Here is a 19,597-nt window from a genome sequence, read left to right as displayed (position 1 = left end):
GAAGAAAAACAAACTTGCTGACACATTAGAGTAAACCAGAAACAGTTTTTCTGTTGGTGAAGTTATTTACAACTTTAAAATATACCTCAAGAATGAAGACATTGACAATTAAATTACACCAAAACACAGACATCATCAATACACACATATATTAATGAAGTCAATAAAACAACAAAGCATAAACATATAGGGCTATTAAATAGGTCCAGTATGGCACATATAATCACTTATGATCATCATCATCATCATCATCATAATCTATCAGAAAAATGCCACCCTTAAAAGGAAGCCTAGTGGCATTAAATGATACTACAGCGAGACGTGTTTGAGCCAGAAAGGGTGTTTGGAGGGAAGATCGCTGATTGGATAGTTTTCAGACGTCAGCCAATAGGAGACGGGCACGCTTTCTTTTATAAGGCAACTCACAACGGGCAATAGCATTGATCCTCTCGTTAATCGAAAACAAACTCTAGTCATAATGAGTGGAAGAGGTAAAACCGGCGGAAAGGCTCGTGCCAAGGCCAAGACTCGCTCTTCCAGGGCCGGACTGCAGTTCCCCGTCGGCCGTGTTCACAGACTTCTCCGCAAAGGCAACTATGCCCAGCGCGTCGGTGCCGGAGCTCCGGTGTATTTGGCCGCTGTGCTCGAGTATCTGACCGCTGAGATCCTGGAGTTGGCTGGAAACGCCGCTCGGGACAACAAGAAGACCCGTATCATCCCTCGACACCTGCAGCTGGCGGTGCGCAATGACGAGGAGCTCAACAAGCTTCTGGGTGGCGTGACCATCGCTCAGGGTGGTGTGTTGCCCAACATCCAGGCCGTGCTGCTGCCCAAGAAGACCGAGAAGCCCGCGAAGGGAAAGTAAACTGACGGAAGTTTCTCTTCAAACCAAAGGCTCTTTTAAGAGCCACCCAATTTCTCTCCGATAGAGCGATTTCATAAATTTCTATCATTGTTAAACTTAGGATCAGCCCAGCATATATCAAAATCATTTGCCCTAGTCTACATTGTTAGTAGCCTAGTATTTTGAAAAAGTAACTAACAAAAGTATATGATTTCTAAGCATTTTTAATGGAGGTAGTAACACGCTGCATTATTATACAAACTGTTGTCCAACCCCATCCCCCAGTTGTGCTATGAAAGGATTTTCATCCTGTGATTCCTATGTGCATCTCAATTTTTAAAATTAGTTGGCATAAGTACATTACTTTTTTTTGAAAAGTTATGGGATGTGATGCACAAATATAGGATAAAAAAACAGACCTTGACAGCACAGCCATTAGCCAGGTCCAGGACACTTGTGCGCCATCCACGCCATGAGAGTCACCATCATGCCCAAAGACATCCAGCTGGCCCGCGGAGAGCGCGCTTAAATCCACAACTCACACAAACCCAAAGGCTCTTTAAAGAGCCACCTTAATAACTCTAAGAAAGATTTCTATATTTTGAAATATGAACATTTATATGCTGCGTTGATTTGTCTATTTTTAATGCATTGAAGGTGTTATTTTTTATTTTTTTTATTTATAATTAAATAATATAGTTGTAAATATTACTTATATTCGACTTATTTCCACTACTATAGAGCATCAAAAGACTGAACTGGACATGGAAATGCGTAACTGGTGACGTTTACTAGAACCGCCCATGAATGTGGTTTCAACTAGGTCCGCTAGCTGACTATAACGCCGTGTTCTTCAGAGGCGTTATATTTGGTTGTTTTGAGTTTAAGAGTATCTGTCGACATGTCTGGAAGAGGTAAAGGCGGGAAAGGACTCGGGAAAGGAGGCGCTAAGCGTCACCGAAAGGTTCTTCGCGATAATATCCAGGGAATCACTAAACCCGCTATTCGTCGTCTTGCTCGCCGTGGGGGTGTCAAGCGTATTTCTGGCCTGATCTATGAAGAGACCCGCGGTGTGTTGAAGGTGTTTCTGGAGAACGTCATCCGTGATGCTGTGACTTACACTGAACACGCCAAGAGAAAGACCGTCACCGCCATGGATGTTGTGTACGCGCTGAAGCGACAGGGACGCACTCTGTACGGGTTCGGCGGTTAAGAGACCCGCGAAAAAGAAAAACCCAACGGCTCTTTTAAGAGCCACCCACATTTACACACAAAGAACGAGTTTCTAGTTGTTGAAATGTATAGCAACGTAAATTAATGATTTATTTTAAAAGAGAAAAAAAGTAGAAAAAAATGATAAGTGAGAAAAGAATAGATAAATACCGGACAAAATAAAACGTTTGATATTTTCACATAGTCAACTTGTTTAACCAGATGATTAAGAAAACAATTTTATCTGGTTTTTAATGTATTATTAATTAAAACATAAAATAAGAGCTGTTGATCTCAGGCAACGTTGTACCACAGTGGAACACAAACTAACAAACCATCAAATCAAGTTACCATATCCATCTTCATCCTCATCTTCACTCTCCCTTCTGGATTCACTATAACCTCATCATGATACAACCTCCTCACCCTCATCAACAGCCAGCTGTGTTTTATACCTTTTATAGGTACAGACAATGTGTAGATATAATATGTGAATTACTGCTCATTACAGATTCAATATTTATTTAATTCAAATTTTTTAAAATGAACTTTTCATTGGCGAAAATATGGACACGTGCACAATGTGCTGAATCAAGACACAAAATGGCCCCGTGGGTCACAGCCTTGCATGGCTGACACCGCCATCGGTGTGTGATAGAGTGTATGAATGGGTGAATGTGAGGCAAATGTAAAGCGCTTTGGTGGCCATTGGGTCTATGAAGGCGCTATATAAATGCAGTCCATTTACCATTTATCATGTGACCACTATTTTGCAATTTCATTGATTGGTATTTGAGTTCTTCTATAATGAGATAGGTTAGGTCTCATTTTATGAAACAAACAAACAAACAAACAAACAAACAAACAAACAAACAAACAAACAAACAAACAAACAAACCTACCAACCATATTAGACCATGTTTCCTGGAGGCAACACCATACCAAGCATAGATGGTTAAGTGATTTGTATTTTTACTGTGCTATATTCACAGTTCTGATTTGTAGTTAATTTAACATCGTTATAAAGACTCTCGAAAGTTAATACTCATTGTTTGTTTCATATATAAACTATTTTTTCTATGTAGATTGCCGTATACATAATACAAGGCTAATTCTTCTTTTAAATAAGTGTTAAAATTATATATAATCCTCTACGTACGAAAGGAAATCTGAAATGATTCACAATTATGAATTTATTAATTCCTGAAAAATGCGGGAAAATGAAACAAAGAGATAAAAGTCACGGGGGATGGTTGTTGTCGATGGGCGTGATTAAAATGTCAAAGCTTCTGATTGGATCACCTACAATTCAGGGAATGTTTTATGTGACCAATGAAATCGTTCTATGTTTTGGACCAGGAAGCCTACCAATCACAGAGTTTCGTTCCTCCCTTTTTAAATTAGCATAGAGCAGTGGATAAAACCCGCCTGCAGTGACACAGAGCTACAGTTCATTGAGTTTCACTGACTGAAGCATCATGCCTGAACCAGCGAAGTCTGCCCCCAAGAAGGGCTCGAAGAAGGCCGTCACTAAAACCGCCGGCAAGGGCGGAAAGAAGCGCAGAAAGTCCAGGAAGGAGAGTTACGCGATCTACGTGTACAAAGTCCTGAAGCAGGTTCACCCTGACACCGGGATCTCCTCCAAGGCGATGGGGATCATGAACTCTTTCGTCAACGACATCTTCGAGCGCATCGCCGGTGAAGCGTCTCGTCTCGCTCACTACAACAAGCGCTCCACCATCACATCGAGAGAGATCCAGACCGCCGTGCGTCTGCTGCTGCCCGGAGAACTGGCCAAACACGCCGTGTCTGAGGGCACAAAGGCCGTGACCAAATACACCAGCTCAAAGTAGAGCGAGTCCGCTCAACAACACAAAGGCTCTTTTAAGAGCCACCCATATTATCTGTAAAGAGCAGTTGTTGCGTATTTAGTCACATGTAGAGGAATATGCCGTAGAACAATAAACTATTTTGTTATATAATTAAACTCCCAGACTAAAATTTATGTCATAATGTAAAATGGTCTTATAAATGTGTAATATTTACATCATTTCATGCTGCAAGAAAAATGTATTTTTAACAAAATGTGTTTTTTAATTTTACCATTAGGTTATTCAGAATAGATAAACAAATTGATTTGAAGCAAAACTTATACAACTCTCAGCACGAATACAAATGTTTCCTCATTTCCGATGTAAAATTTTGGTTGCATCATTTATGTAAAAATGTTTTAGTGCTATAAGCCTGTTCCAATATCCAGGTAAAATATCATCCCTCACTTAAGCGTTAATGTGTTGTTTAGCAGCACGGCTGTCTGATCAGATGACACAAAGAATCCTTTAAGATCTCATCTTTTATCTATAATCTTCATCATTTTAGTTTTATACAAAAATAGCATTGATGTTACATTATAAACAAGTGAACAACTCTGGCCCTCAAGATCCACTTTCCTGCAGAGTTCAGCTCGAACCCTAATGAAACACGCACACTTATTATTATTATTATTATTATTGATTATTACAGTTTATGGTTATGAAAAATATAATTTTCAAAGGTTAATAAACAATACAATTTTTATAATGAAATCAATAGCCTACATTGGGTGAATGCCTCACTAATGAGTTCCTGATTTGTATATTTATAATGATAAGGTAAGAAATAAGAGTAAAAAGCAGGAGTGCTGTTTTTTTTTTTTTCCTGGAGAAGCATATTGGCGATAAGTAAGCATACATATTTTGGCGATGTGACTTTGTAAATGAAGACTACAGCACTGCACACACACACATTATTTTACTGTAGTTCACTCGAGCTGAGCACACAGGCCTAAAGAATCAAATTATCTATCATGGTTTTGTCCGATTTCCATTCTAAGGATGTTCATCTTGATAATACTGTATTATTACTTTGTCTTCTGGGTAAATTTCCTCTTCATAAAGCCAGAAATGTTCACTGTAATCCCAATCTTAGAATGATCTCCTCTGATATAAAGTCACTTTTGCTTCCTTTAAGAAAATGTCAAAACCTTTGAACACAAGGGCTTCGAAAAAATCTATCATCAATGAGTCTGTTGAAATTAACCTTTCATTTAAAAAAGCCAAAAGAATGAACACGTCATACGCATGTGCATGACGTCACCATTGTCAAATGAGCATTTTTGTATTTACAGGGAGATGATAAGGGTCTCGTTTATGAAAACATAAAAAGTCTTTCGTCAGGCTCGTTTATTCTCTGCAAAAATACCCCAATAGCCTTTGTTTGTATCACAAATGTACATTCCACATTAAATTACAATTGCAAGAATTACTTTGTTCTGTCAAAAATTTTATTCCTCTGTTACGGCGTACTGACTTTGGTCTTCAGCAGACGAAACTGTGAAACTGACAATATGACATGACGTAGTTTAATGTACCTAAACAACAATTACCACATTTCTCTCTCATATTGCTCCTCATAACCACTGAAAACTAAAAAAAAAAATCGAACCCAAAGTAGAATTATTATGGACATTATCTGATATTAAGCGTTTCTTCATTGAGGGTATAGTAGGAAAAAGCTTGATGGTTTAATGAACATAAACGGCGATCAGTGATTACCAAACTCCTGGATAGATTTTTTGACAGTTTTAAAGATATAGCGGAGGATTTTCTTTTTCCGGGTGGGTAGTCTATACTATTGGTCCACCTAAGTGTCAATCATTCTGGTGATATGTTTACGTAAGGCCGTCGTCCGTGCTTATCCCTATGTAGTTTTCACTAGGTGTATTATGTCGGAGTTACGGTTTCAGCCATTCGTTTGAAAATGGCTGAGGGTTGAAAGAGAAAAAATGTTTACGAAGTGTATGATAAGAAGAGAAAGGCCGCAGAATATAGAAACAAGACCAGAGTGATTTTGGGTGAATATCACACGCTGGCGTGCGCTAAAAGCACAGGTTGGGCTTCTCACTGATGCCGCAGTCGCGAAGATTCTACTAGACAGGTAAGGTTTGTCATGCTATTTGGAGAAATCCATTTAAAATCACTAGTAAAAGTTAATGCAAGCTATTTAGCAATGCTAGCCCTGGCACAAGTCATGCACCGCATAGACACGGTAACATTTGTCTAAAGTAGCCTTTGACCAATAAATGGTATCACGCTGAAATATTCTAAAACCTTGTGTGTTTATTATTACACAAATGCAACAAGCTACTTCTCCATTATGCAAATATGTATTAAAAATAACGTATTAAAACTTACGTATTAACAATGAGACATAGGTTAAGGACCAACGTAATAGCACTGCTTAAGTTGCCATGTAACGTAATTGCGATTTGTAAAATAGTTTCCTCAGATCGTATTTCGTGTGATACAGGGTTGCTTATTGTGTTCGTTCACACTGTAACAACTTTAATATATTAGCAGCTAAATATCTTAGACTGGATCTCTCTCTTCTTTGTGTATTTCCGTGTAGAGTTTTGTCTCCTCCTCCCTCATCTCTTCTCTCAAACACAGGAAGTGTGTGTGTTTTATCACACAGCGCTGTTAAATCAGTCTATTAATGTGTCAGTATGGGCTCCAGTGCACTGCCGCTCATCTGTGAGTGTTTGATCATATTCTATAATCTTCTTTTTTTCTGTTCCTAATGCAATGTATTCAGCTGAAGATGTGATAATATAATGATGATTGCGTATGAGAGTCTATGAGTTCAGTCTCACTGCTTATTGTATTATTTATGGATCAGATTAATGTGATGTTGTTATGTTGATCGGATGACGAGTTTGATGATGTATTTATCTGTGTGATAATGCTTGTGAAAGATGGAGGTAATGCATGTATTTTTGCTTAGTTTTGCTGTGATATCTTTCTTCCTACTTCAAGTCAGATAAATCAGATGTATTTGTGTTGATATGAGTTATTGTTGAATGATGATTACACACATAATGCACATTCTTTGAGTTTTCTGAGCTCGTAAATGCACAAACTAACAAACAATCAGCTTCTCTATCACTTCTGTTTCTCTCTGACTCTCTTATTGAGAAATAATTGCAAAAATGATTTGGAAACTCAAATTTCATTGTCATTTTATGGACAAACAGTTTATCAAACTAAGTAAAGCTTTTCTCAGAACTAACTTTTCTGAGACACGTTTCAGTTATTTTTAACCAGTTCGCCTGAACTTCATATTTAGTTGTTGAATGATATCAGTTCACACGTCTCAGAATAACCACAGGTTTCCAGAATAACTTCATCACGTCGACGCATATGAACATGTTCCACCAATGACAATCAGGAAGTATCTCTGTTGTCCTATTAAACATATTTATTTATTCATGTACTGCAAAACCTTTTTCTTTTCTTTTTTTTTTTTTGAGAAATTGATTGAAAACTGTACTTTATCTATATGTATTTAAATTTTACTTTTGAGACATTGGAAATATACTGATACATTTTTAATGTGGTTTAAGGGCTTTTTCACACTCGTTTGTTTGAGAGACTGCAAGCGCTCAACACATTAAATACTGTGGTCTGAATATGGTTTGTGTTTGGGGCCTTTCAGGAGGAACTGAGATCATTTAGTGTTTACAGAAGGTTTTCTTTCTGGTGTTGGTCATTTCAGCTTTAGGCTATATGTCTACATTATTTTACTATAATAAAGTCACAATTAGGGGTGTGCACGAATATTCGAAACTGATCGTATCAGTTCATTATGTGTGATGATGTTAATGCTGGAGAATAATCCATCAGTTCTCACCTTTATGAGCATCAGAACAGAAAAACACTTTCAGTTCATGTAGAATAAACTCTAGACATGTTTCAGTGTGTGATTTACATTGTGTTGAATGAATGGAAAAGCTTCATCTGTGTTTCTTCTGCTTTTAGTGCTGATGTCCCTCGTTCACTCTGGACTCAGTCAAGGTACTCTCCATTACTGCAGTACTTATAATTATGTTTTAATTAATGTGAATTATGTTGATGTATTTATTTGTCTACATCAGGATCCCACATTTGTCTCTTTGCTGATGTTTTATGTTTGCATATATTTCACAGAATCATCTGACTGTAGATCATTATGCTGCAAAACATTACAGAAATCTGCTATTTATTCAATCAATCAAACAGTCTTGCATTGTACAATAGTTCAGTCGACTGTAAGCATACGCAGACACGAGTGTTTCTCTTGCTACTGGTTTATCTGAAGACTTTTCTCCAAATCCACCATGAAAACTAAAACAACACAATACAGAAATCACATCAGCTCGACACACAGCAAAAGCGTGTAACAGATGTAATGTCATTTCACACACAATACAGACAAATAAAACAAAATACCTCGTTGGCTCGATTCTGTGAGAAAGGGAAATATACTTTTAATTTTCATTTTATGAAAAAATGTAGAACAAATTGCAACAGAAGCAAAATCAGCTGATTTTGTATCCTCAATATGTCCTGAGTGAGGAAAAATCCCTGAAGAATCCCATTAGGGGAAAGTTTGGAAAAGACTCAAATATTTTCTCTCAGGTGAATAGGAAAAATGTTAACCTTTAGATATCATCATGAAAATTGAGTTGATTACTTGCATCAAGACAAACAACAAATATATTACAAGTTTTTTATTTATTATAGTTTTTTTATTGTTTGTTAACATGGGCAAACTGTATGTGCGTAATCTGTATGTTCTAATTTGCATAAATACCACAACAGATCTAAACATTGGGTATAGCAGGTGAACATGTCTTGTTGAATCTTGCTGACATATAACAGTAAACTATTTAATGATAAGGTCTAAATGAAACCTTATTTGGCTACCAATGAGCATTAACACATATTTGAGACAATAAAACGTTTGCAGTAACTCAAAAATATCATTGTTTAATTTAGCAAAAAAATATGATTATAATTTGGAAACACTGCATTTTTACACTGTGCTGTTGTAGTTTGAGTTGCAAATACACATTTCATCATTTCTCTAATCTGTGTCGGCATTATCCTTGAGAATCAAGCAAGATATGAAACCATTTGTTTATTATATATCACAATCACAATATTGACTTCAACGAATCACAATATGACATTTTCCCCAAATCGTGATGTCCCAATTGTGATCCTATTCATCCCATAGAAGGTAATTAGTTCAGTCAGACTTGATTAAAACAGAAATGAGTTGCACAGTGAGTTTTATTTGCATGTTTCTGAGATTTGCTGAAATTGTAATTATTGACGGTGTGTCATTAAGATCTTGAGCACCAATGCTAAGCTTTATTCATTCAGTGGTTTGGTTGGAAGAGCTGGAAGAGAAAAGTGTTTGAGAACAGACAGACAGAAGTTAGTTAGTGAGTTCCCAGTTCAGCTCTTTAAACACTCTGACTGTAAACAGCACCATCTACTGGTCAGAACAGGCAGAGCAATAATACAATAAAGACATGCAGACTGGAGACATACATCACTTTCATTTAGTTTTTACCAATACATGCATGCAATCATTGCAATTTACAAGAAAACATTTTTGTTAATTTAAGTGTTTTTCTCCTGAGGAAGTTTTGAGTTCATGAAGTGATCTTGATCCTGCAATGCTTTTCAATATTTACTTCTATGTTTCTCAGTGAAACCTGTATTGACGGTGAAGCCAGATCAGCATGTGTTCAGAGGAGAGACAGTCACTCTCATATGTGACATACAGGGAGGAGAAGACATTCAGTGGAGATACAGATGGATTAAAGATGGAAACACTGTCTATCAATATACAACACCAACAACAACAGCAAATTACAGTTTCACAGCTGATGTGTCTCACAGTGGTAAATACAGATGTAGAGGAGAGAGATCAGACTCACACACAGACTTCAGTGATGGAGTTACACTGACTGTATCAGGTGAGTCTTCATATTCACATCTGTTTTATCATTATTTAATATCCATATTTCAACACTTATGATCTTCAGCCAAGAGACTTTAACATTCTTTGAAAACTCTGTAATTTTCTTCCCCATATCTATATTTTTATTAATTCTGTTTGATGTCACAACTGGAAGCAGAAAAGACAAACACTCTTTTAAATCAAAATAAATTATATAGTTTACCGTTTAAAATAATGATAAAAACAAAAGACTAGTGAAATATGAGCAATAACTGTATAAAAGAGCTCAACACTGCATCACTGTTCACTTTCAGATAAACCGACTCTGACTGTAAAGCCCCAGAGTTCAGTGTTCACTGGAGACACAGTTACTCTCAGCTGTGACGTGGGAAGATCAACTGGATGGATGTTTCACTGGAGGAAAGACTCACACTGGGAATCCAGTTATTATACAAGAACTAAAACTATCAGTTCTGTGAGAGTCTCTGATGGAGGAACATACGAGTGTAGAGCAGAGCGAGGATACTCCTATACAGACTTCAGTAAAGCAATACAGATAACAGTGAGAGGTAAGAGCTCTTTTACTTTGTTTGTTTTTTCAGTGAAAGAAACATGAAGTGTGTGTTTGCTCATTTCACAGAGAGACCCAAACCTGTAGTGAAGGTGAAGCCTGATGTCCGTGTGTTCAGAGGAGAGAGAGTCACTCTCACATGTGACATACAGGAGACAGGAGTCTGGACGTACAGCTGGTATAAAGATCAAGATAACAGCAGAAGAACAGACCAGATCTATCACAGCGCAGGACAACACCAGATCTATATAATCTCATCTGTGGATTCGTCTGATGCTGGTCTGTACAGATGTAGAGGAACTCAGACTGAAACCCCACAGTACTCAGAGATCAGTGATGGAGTTACACTGACAGTATCAGGTGAGTGTGTTCATCATTTCATCACTTTAACCTGAAGACATTGTATATAGAAAGTTAGCTCAGGTTTATTTATTTTTCTTCATGATCTTTATCCTCCAGACATGTTCAGTTCATCCATGAGCTTCTGCTCTTCAGATTATCTGAGATGAATGAAACCGTCAGTGTAGCAAACAAGCCTTGAGACTTGATCATCTGTCCTCAGTCAGACTGTTTGAGTCTCTTAGTTTATGTTTCTGTGTTTCTTCTCAGATTTACCCACATCTACAGTGACTGTGACACCAGCCGGTCCTGTATTCACTGGAGAAACAGTCAATCTGAAGTGTGTGATAAAATCTGATCACAGTGACTGGAGATATGAGTGGTATAAAGACAGTGTAAAGTTACAGACGTCAGATTATCGTTACACTGTAAACAGAGACACTGTCACTATCAGAAGAGCTACTGAGTCTGATCAGGGTCAGTACTGGTGTAAAGGACAGAGAGATGGAAGACCAAACTCATCAACATCAAGCTCTGCTTTTTCTCTCTCTGTGAAGGGTGAGTTCAACATCATTGTCCTCATTAACTCTCTATTATTCATGATCACACAAACAATCAAGAGAATTTTACTTTAGATTTTTCCTTCACACTGCTGATAAATAGTTGTCACTCTTCTTTTGAAGGGCTTGATTTTATTTTCTCACTGTTCTTTTACAAACTATTTAAATGAGCAAAACGTGCAACTAATGCAGATGTCCGAAAATCCATTTTAAAACTGAAGTATTTTTAGAAGTGTAATCTTAAAAATACAACACTCGTGAATTTCTTGTAAAACATAGAAACAACAGATAAAGTCGTCTTTCTGACGCATGTGAGCACAGATCTGAGAGACAAATAAAAATAGTTCTGTTAATGGCTGATAATTACATGTCAATTACATCTATTCAGAAACAAAGTTTTGTAATAAACATAAAACATTTGTGTACGTTTTTATTTTTATTTTTTTAGCTGCTTGTTCTTTCTGAGAATTTCTGAGTTTTTATACAAATGCAGCTTTGGTTTTCAGAAGTTTCATCGTTTTGTATCTGATTATGATTTACAGTTCATGAAACATTAAATTTAAGAAGTATTTTATCTGACACTCACTCCAAAGTTTCAACATTAACTCATCTGAGAATGAAAATTGTCATCATTTAATCTCACAGACCCTCTCATTAGAACAAAACTGAACCATTTTTTTATGTAGTTGTAGACAAACACTGAATGATTTGTGTAACACAGGTGAACTCTGACTCTGGAGGATCTGAATCTGTTGTTGTTCTCCTGCAGATCTACAGCCGAAGCCTGAACTCACATCAGATCCTGCAGGAGCTGCACTGACTGGAAACACAGTGACTTTGACCTGTCGCATGAATCTAACCAGAGACTGGGACTCTTACTGGTACAAACACACACTGAACCCCGAGACAGAGAAGACACAAACACACTCCTACAGGCTGAAGATTGATTCAGTGTCTGATGGAGGCCAGTACTGGTGTAGAGCTGGAAGAGGGAAACCAGTCTATTACACACAATACAGTGATGCACTGTGGGTAAATGTTACAGGTGAGAGAGACTGTAGTGTGTGATGCAACAAATACAGATCAGAGACAATATCTACACAACTTCTGAAACTATAAATGCAATAATCTGTGTTTGTACAGTGAGTCCTAAAGCTGTGGTGACGGTACGACCTGATGAACGAGTGTTTAGAGGAGAAACAGTCACTCTCAGATGTGATATAAAGTGGGCAGGAGACACTGAGTGGACATACAGATGGGAAATAGAGGGAACCAACGACCGATATAAAAACACTGTCAGACGAACCTCAACACAAGAGTTGATCATCAGCAGTGTCGATCTCTTTCACAGCGGTAAATACAGTTGTAGAGGAGAGACATCAGACTCACAGAGATCACAAATCAGTGATGCTGTTACACTGTATGTCTCAGGTGAGTGTGTGTGTGTGTGTGTGTGTGTGTGTGTGTGTGTGTGTGTGTGTGTGTGTGTGTGTGTGTGTGTGTGTGTGTGTGTGTGTTGTGATCAGCTTCTCCATCAGTTTCTCTACGGCTCTGTAACTCGTGATGTTTTGTTCAGCTGAAGCTCAGGCATCACTGCGAGTGTCTCCACAGCCGTGGCTGACTGAAGGAGAATCAGTGACTCTGATCTGTGAGGTTTCAGGCTCCTCTACAGGCTGGACGTTCAGCTGGTTCAGAGATCATGATCATCTGTCAGACAGCAGCAGAGGAGCTGGAGGATCTTACACTCTCAGTCCTGCTGCTCTACAGCACACAGGAGTTTATACGTGCAGAGCAGAGAGAGGACGACCAGCCTATTACACACACAACAGCAGCTCACACACACTGTGGCTCACTGGTGAGGGTTTCTGCTTGTGCTCATCCGCATCTGTGTTTCACTGCAGTCTCTGTGCTGTCAGTTCTGATGGAGATTTTCCTCTTTTCAGGAGTTTCTGCTTCAGTGTCTCTGGTCATCGATCCCAGCAGAAGTCAACACTTCTCATCTCAGTCTCTCTCTCTGAGCTGTGTGGATCAGAGTAACTCTACTGGATGGACAGTGAGAAGATACACAGACACACACACACAAACCTGTGCCAAACAAACAGGATCTGGATGTGTAATCGACTCTCTCAGCACATCTGACTCTGGAGTGTACTGGTGTGAGTCTGAATCTGGAGAGAAACGCCGTCCTCGAAACATCACTGTACACGGTGAGTCCAACCACTCACAACTATATAACAACGAGCAACAATCTGTTTAAGATTAAAAAATATTATAATAATAATATCAAGATTTTAACTCTATAATAAAATAAAATACACTACATTATAATTAAGTGTATGATTATATATATATATATATATATATATATATATATATATATATATATATATATATATATATATATATATTGTTCCTGTACTTTGATTCTCAATTGTTTTAATTATTTACTGCATTTTATTTTTATTATTATGATTTTTTTTTTATTCTAAACTGTTTTAATTATTCTTGCCTTGCCTATATATATATCCAATAACCCTTGTGAACATGTGAATATAATGTCATTTATTCCTGTGATCAAAGCTGTATTTCCTCATCATTACTCCAGTCTTCAGTGTCACATGATCCTTCAGAAATCAGTATAATGTGATAATTTGATGCTTAAGAAACATTTCTGATTATTACCAATGTTGAAAATATTTCAATATTTTTTGTGGAATTTTTTTTTTCTTTGATGAATAAAAAAGTTTGAAGTACATAATTTATTTGAAATTTAAATATTTTGTAACATTATAAATGTCTTTTTTGATCAATGCGTCACATTTGATAGTGAATCCCTGCTGAATAAAAGTGTCAGTTTCCCAGATTATTGATAGTGAACATTTTGGCCCTCCACATCAATAATTGAAATATGGGTCTGATTAATACATTATCATCACTACATCATCAGTACATCAGTATCATCAGTACAGTATCATCACTACATCATCAGTACATCAGTATCATCAGTACAGTATCATCACTACATCATCAGTACATCAGTATCATCAGTACAGTATCATCACTAGCAGCTGTTGATGTGTGTCTCGTGTTTGTAGACGGTGAGGTGATTCTGGAGAGTTCTGTTGATCCTGTGATTGAGGGAGAGACTCTGACTCTACACTGTTTACATCGATCTACAAACTCCCCGATCTCCAGCGCTGATTTCTATAAAGACGGATCACTGATCCAGAATCAGACGACAGGAGAGATGAGCATCACTACTGTCTCAAAGTCACATGAGGGTTTCTACTCCTGTAAAACAGAGAGAGGACAGTCTCTCCACAGCTGGATCTCAGTTACTGAAGTCTTTAATGGTGAGATTTTAATGAGAAACGCCACACCATTATTATATACTATTATATAGTCTCTAGCTCTTATTTCTGTCAATAAGTTTATTCTTCTTCTGTGTAAAATTATTATAAATACCAGTTTATACAATTTAATTATGGCGTCTAAGATCGCAGTCGGACACTATCAGCTCGACTGGCCGTTTCTAGCCCTCGCTCGCACTGGCTCCACAGTGGAAATGCGGATAATGATTTCTGACTGGCATAAAACTGTACAAAATAAACAAAATAAACGGGTAAAGGTAGAGACCAGTTAAAGGAGTTGTATGTAAGAAATTTATTTCAAATAATCATAAAATGGCCCTGATATGTCACTAGACATTAAGAAATAATGTTCATTTCAAAAATTATATCACTGACAACTGTAGTCCAGTCAGGATATTGTCATTTAAAAAGTGAAGTTGCAACTGATGTTGATGATGTCATGTTGTGTTTTGGTGTGATGCTCCTCCCTTCACCGATCTACCAATCACGGAGTCAGTAGTGTTGCAGCATTCACGCACAAAACTTTGTTGGTCAATAATGTTCTTGTGTTTCTGTTTTCCAGGTCAGATTTCTGTCTACAAAATCCTCAGTTTTCTTCTGGCAGCTTCTCCGTATCTGTTAGCGACAGTCGTGCTGCTTTTCAAATGTTACAGAGCGAGAGGTAAAACTTCTCTCTCTCTCTCTCTCTCACACACACACACACACACACATTATTCACATTATGCCTTTACTGCCTGTCTTGTATATATTATTTAGATCTATATTTTGAACAGATGATGGTCATTCATGAAAGCAATAACTGCAGTGGAAAATAATAATTAAATTTTTTTTTAAAATAAGACGTCCGTTTAAATGTTGAATTTTTTTTTTTTGTGTGTATTTCACAGTTTCATCTGCTGAAGACCAAAGTCAGTACGCCGTAACAGAGGAATAAACTTTTTGACAGAACAAAGTGATTCTTGCGATTGTAATTTAATGTGGAATGTACATTTGTGATACAAACAAAGGCTATTGGGGTATTTTTGCAGAGAATAAACGAGCCCGGCGAAAGACTTTTTATGTTTTCGTAAACGAGACCCTTATCATCTCCCTGTAAATACAAAAATGCTCATTTAAAAATGGTGACGTCATGCACATGCGTATGACGTGTTCATTCTTTTGGCTTTTTTAAATGAAAGGTTCATTTCAACAGACACAAGGATGATAGATTTTTTCGAAGCCCTTGTGTTCAAAGGTTTTGACATTTTCAAGTAAGTAAAAGTAAAAGTGACTTTATATCAGAGAAGATCATTCTAAGATTGGGATTACAGTGAACGTTTCTGGCTTTATGAAGAGGAAATTTACCCAGAAGACAAAGTAATAATACAGTATTATCAAGATGAACATCCTTAGAATGGAAATCGGGCAAAAACTTGATAGATTCTGTAATTTGTGTCTTTAGGCCTGTGTGCTCAGCTCGAGTGAACTACAGTAAAATAATGTGAGTGTGCAGTGCCGTAGTCTTCATTTACAAAGTCACATCGCCAGTGTATGTATGCTTACGTATCGCCGCTTTTCCAGGAAAAACAGAACTATTGCTATTAACTCTTATTTCTTACCTTTATCATTATAAATATACAAATCAGGAACTCATTAGTGAGGCATTCACCCAATGTAGGCTATTGATTTCATTATAAAAATTATATTGTGTTTATAAACCTTTGAAAACTATATATTTCATAACCATAAACTGTAATAAAAAAAAATAATAATAATGTTGTGTGGTGTTTTTCATAGCTGAACTCTGCTGGAAAGTGCATTTCGAGGACTAGAGTTGTTCACTGGTTTATAATGTAACATCAATGCTATTTTTGGGGCTAAAACTAAAATGATGAAGATTATAGATAAGAGATATGATCTTAATAGAGTCTTTGTGTCCTCTGATCAGACAGCCGTGCTGCTAAACACATTAAAGCTCGTGTGAGGGATGATATTTTAACTGGATACTGGAACAGGCTTAAAGCACTAAAGCATTTTTACATAATAAAAAATGCAACCGCAATTTTACAGAAAATATTGAAACATTTGTATTCGTGCTTCAAATCAATTTGTTTATCTTTATTCATATATCCATGAATATAATTGTAAATAATAATAATATAAGTATATATAGCCTACATATCACTACTTTCAACTATTCTTGATAACACAATGGTAAAATGTAAAGAATTTGTTGATAAAAAATACTTTTATTACAGCAAAAACATCAAAAATGTTTAAAAAAAAAACACTTATAAGTCGCTTTTACATTATGGCATGAATTTTAGTCTGGGAGTTTAAAACCAGGCATAAAAGTCTTATCATAATACCTTATTGTTCTACGGCATATTCCTCTACATGTGATTAAATATGCAATTACTGCTCTTTTCACAGATAATATGAGTGGCTCTTAAAAGAGCCTTTGTGTTGTTGAGCGGACTCGCTCTACTTTGAGCTGGTGTATTTGGTCACGGCCTTTGTGCCCTCAGACACGGCGTGTTTGGCCAGTTCTCCGGGCAGCAGCAGACGCACGGCTGTCTGGATCTCTCTCGATGTGATGGTGGAGCGCTTGTTGTAGTGAGCGAGACGAGACGATTCACCGGCGATGCGCTCGAAGATGTCGTTGACGAAAGAGTTCATGATCCCCATCGCCTTGGAGGAGATCCCGGTGTCGGGGTGAACCTGCTTCAGGACTTTGTACACGTAGATCGCGTAGCTCTCCTTCCTGGACTTTCTGCGCTTCTTTCCGCCCTTGCCGGCGGTTTTAGTGACGGCCTTCTTCGAGCCCTTCTTGGGGGCAGACTTCGCCGGTTCAGGCATGATATTTCAGCCAGTGAAACTCAATGTAATTCTGTGTCACTGCTGGCGGGCTTTATCCACTGCTCTATGCTAATTTAAAAAGGGAGGAACGAAACTCTAGGATTGGTAGGCTTCCTGGACCAAAACATAGAGCGATTTCATTGGGCAGATAAAACATTCCCTGAATTGTAGGTGATCCAATCAGAAGCTTTGAAATGTTAATCACGCCCATCGACAACCACCATCCCCCGTGACTTCATCTCTTTGTTTCATTTTCCCGCATTTTTCAGGAATGAATAAATGGATTATTATGAATCATTTCAGATTTTCTTTCGTACGTAGAGAATTATAGATAATTTTAACATTTATTTAAAAGAAGAATTAGCCTTGTGTTATGTATATACGGCAATCTAAATATGAAAAATTGTTTATATATATAAAACAAACAATGAGTATTAACATTCGAGAGTCTTTATAACGATGTTAAATTAACTACAAATCAGAACTGTGAATATAGCACAGTAAAAATACGAATCACTTAACCCTCTATGCTTGGTATGGTGTTGCCTCCAGGAAAACATGGTCCAATATGGTTGGTAGGTTTGTTTGTTTGTTTCATAAAATGAGACCTAACCTATCTCATGGCAGAAGAACTCACATACCAATCAATGAAATTGCAAAATAGTGGTCACATGACCCACAGGGGCCATTTTGTGTCTTGTTTCAGCACATTGTGCACGACTTGTCCATATTTTCGCCAATGAAAAGTTCGTTTTAAATAATTAGAATTGAATAAATATTGAATCTGTAATGAACATTAATTCACATATTATATCTACACAATGTCTGTACCTATAAAAGGTATAAAACACAGCTGGCTGTTGATGAGGGTAGGGAGATTGTATCATGATGAGGAAGATGAGGTTATAGTGAGTCCAGCAGGGATAGTGAAGATGAGGATGAAGATGGATATGGTAACTTGATTTGAGGGTTTGTTAATTTGTGTTCCACTGTGGTACTTGCCTGAGATCAACAGCTTTTATTTTATAATACATTAAACACTAGATAAAATTGTTTTTTTTTTAATCATCTAGTTAAAGAAATTGACTTACTATATGAAAATATCAAACGTATTACTTTGTGCGTTATTAATCTACTCTTTTTTCACTTGTTTTTTGTATTTATTTTTCTTTTAAAATAATTCATTAATTTACGATGCTATACATTTCAACAACTAGAAACTCGCTCTTTATGTGTAAATGTGGGTGGCTCTTAAAAGAGCCGTTGGGTTTTTCTTCGTGAATCTTCTAACCGCCGAACCCGTACAGAGTGCGTCCCTGTCGCTTCAGCGCGTACACAACATCCATGGCGGTGACGGTCTTTCTCTTGGCGTGTTCAGTGTAAGTCACAGCATCACGGATGACGTTCTCCAGAAACACCTTCAACACACCGCGAGTCTCTTCATAGATCAGGCCAGAAATACGCTTGACGCCGCCACGACGAGCAAGACGACGAATAGCGGGTTTAGTGATTCCCTGGATATTATCGCGAAGAACCTTTCGGTGACGCTTAGCGCCTCCTTTCCCGAGTCCTTTCCCGCCTTTTCCTCTTCCAGACATGTCGACAAATACTCTTCAGCTCAAAACAACCGAATATAGAAAACGTCACTGGAGAACAGAGGTTTCTAGTCAGCTAGCGGACCTAGTTGAAACCACATTCATGGGCGGTTCTAGTAAACGTCACCAGTTACGCATTTCCATGTCCAGTTCAGTCTTTTGATGCCTTTATAGTAGTGGAAATAAGTCGAATATAAGTAATATTCACAACTGTATTATTTAATTGTAAATAAAAAATAAATAAAAAAAACTTTAATGCATTAAAAATAGACAAATCAACGTGGCACATAAATGTTCATATTGCAAAATACCATTATATAGAAATCTTTCTTAGAGTTATTGAGGTGGCTCTTTAAAGAGCCTTTGGGTTTGTGTGAGTTGTGGATTTAAGCGCGCTCTCCGCGGGCCAGCTGGATGTCTTTGGGCATGATGGCGCC

At 37.4% G+C, this 19,597-nt stretch overlaps 6 protein-coding genes across 8 annotated transcripts in view; 4 read left to right on the top strand and 2 right to left on the bottom strand.

The window, feature by feature from the left end:
• Positions 1-454: 454 nt before the first annotated feature.
• Positions 455-939, top strand: LOC120461313 (histone H2A). Its single transcript, XM_089131400.1, has one exon. It carries the CDS (start codon positions 479-481, stop codon positions 863-865), a length of 387 nt encoding a protein of 128 aa, XP_088987526.1. The 5' UTR covers positions 455-478; the 3' UTR covers positions 866-939.
• Positions 940-1,733: 794 nt separating this feature from the next.
• On the top strand, positions 1,734-2,269 carry LOC120461307 (histone H4). Its single transcript, XM_039649468.2, has one exon. The coding sequence runs from the start codon at positions 1,746-1,748 to the stop codon at positions 2,055-2,057; it is 312 nt and encodes a 103-aa protein (XP_039505402.1). The 5' UTR covers positions 1,734-1,745; the 3' UTR covers positions 2,058-2,269.
• Positions 2,270-3,485: 1,216 nt separating this feature from the next.
• LOC148998540 (histone H2B-like) lies at positions 3,486-4,043 on the top strand. Its single transcript, XM_089131427.1, has one exon. It carries the CDS (start codon positions 3,535-3,537, stop codon positions 3,907-3,909), a length of 375 nt encoding a protein of 124 aa, XP_088987553.1. The 5' UTR covers positions 3,486-3,534; the 3' UTR covers positions 3,910-4,043.
• A 2,493-nt stretch (positions 4,044-6,536) lies between these two features.
• LOC148998538 (Fc receptor-like protein 5) overlaps positions 6,537-19,597 on the top strand; it is a 34,370-nt gene continuing 21,309 nt past the window's right edge. Inside the window, exons 1-13 of one of the 3 annotated variants that reach the window (XM_089131326.1) lie at positions 6,538-6,627; positions 7,912-7,947; positions 9,633-9,902; positions 10,201-10,455; positions 10,527-10,817; positions 11,067-11,354; positions 12,126-12,401; positions 12,500-12,787; positions 12,933-13,211; positions 13,300-13,563; positions 14,452-14,709; positions 15,290-15,388; positions 15,615-16,464. In XM_089131326.1, the coding sequence (XP_088987452.1) occupies positions 6,600-6,627; positions 7,912-7,947; positions 9,633-9,902; positions 10,201-10,455; positions 10,527-10,817; positions 11,067-11,354; positions 12,126-12,401; positions 12,500-12,787; positions 12,933-13,211; positions 13,300-13,563; positions 14,452-14,709; positions 15,290-15,388; positions 15,615-15,661 (2,679 nt within the window). In that variant the 5' untranslated portion in view covers positions 6,538-6,599 and the 3' untranslated portion in view covers positions 15,662-16,464. Of the gene's footprint in view, positions 6,628-7,911; positions 7,948-9,632; positions 9,903-10,200; positions 10,456-10,526; positions 10,818-11,066; positions 11,355-12,125; positions 12,402-12,499; positions 12,788-12,932; positions 13,212-13,299; positions 13,564-14,451; positions 14,710-15,289; positions 15,389-15,614; positions 16,465-19,597 lie in introns of those variants that run through there. The other 2 variants (XM_089131322.1, XM_089131325.1) reach the window with 2 other exon arrangements.
• LOC148998539 (histone H2B) lies at positions 16,911-17,568 on the bottom strand. The gene has a single exon (XM_089131433.1). It carries the CDS (start codon positions 17,563-17,565, stop codon positions 17,191-17,193), a length of 375 nt encoding a protein of 124 aa, XP_088987559.1. The 5' UTR covers positions 17,566-17,568; the 3' UTR covers positions 16,911-17,190.
• LOC120461308 (histone H4) lies at positions 18,775-19,263 on the bottom strand. The gene has a single exon (XM_039649469.2). It carries the CDS (start codon positions 19,161-19,163, stop codon positions 18,852-18,854), a length of 312 nt encoding a protein of 103 aa, XP_039505403.1. The 5' UTR covers positions 19,164-19,263; the 3' UTR covers positions 18,775-18,851.

Source organism: Pimephales promelas, chromosome 1, assembly GCF_988280905.1.
Source record: "Pimephales promelas chromosome 1, fPimPro1.hap1.1, whole genome shotgun sequence".
NCBI classification, from domain to species: Eukaryota; Metazoa; Chordata; class Actinopteri; order Cypriniformes; family Leuciscidae; genus Pimephales; species Pimephales promelas.
The sequence above is the reverse complement of the archived record's forward strand: the minus strand, read 5'-3'. Positions and strand labels throughout refer to the sequence as shown.

What these genes read in the sequence shown, in the direction of transcription:
- LOC120461313 (XM_089131400.1), top strand. Translation starts at nt 479, where the DNA reads ATGAGTGGAAGAGGTAAAACCGGCGGAAAGGCTCGTGCCAAGGCCAAG.
- LOC120461308 (XM_039649469.2), bottom strand. Translation starts at nt 19,163, where the DNA reads ATGTCTGGAAGAGGAAAAGGCGGGAAAGGACTCGGGAAAGGAGGCGCT.
- LOC148998539 (XM_089131433.1), bottom strand. Translation starts at nt 17,565, where the DNA reads ATGCCTGAACCGGCGAAGTCTGCCCCCAAGAAGGGCTCGAAGAAGGCC.
- LOC120461307 (XM_039649468.2), top strand. Translation starts at nt 1,746, where the DNA reads ATGTCTGGAAGAGGTAAAGGCGGGAAAGGACTCGGGAAAGGAGGCGCT.
- LOC148998540 (XM_089131427.1), top strand. Translation starts at nt 3,535, where the DNA reads ATGCCTGAACCAGCGAAGTCTGCCCCCAAGAAGGGCTCGAAGAAGGCC.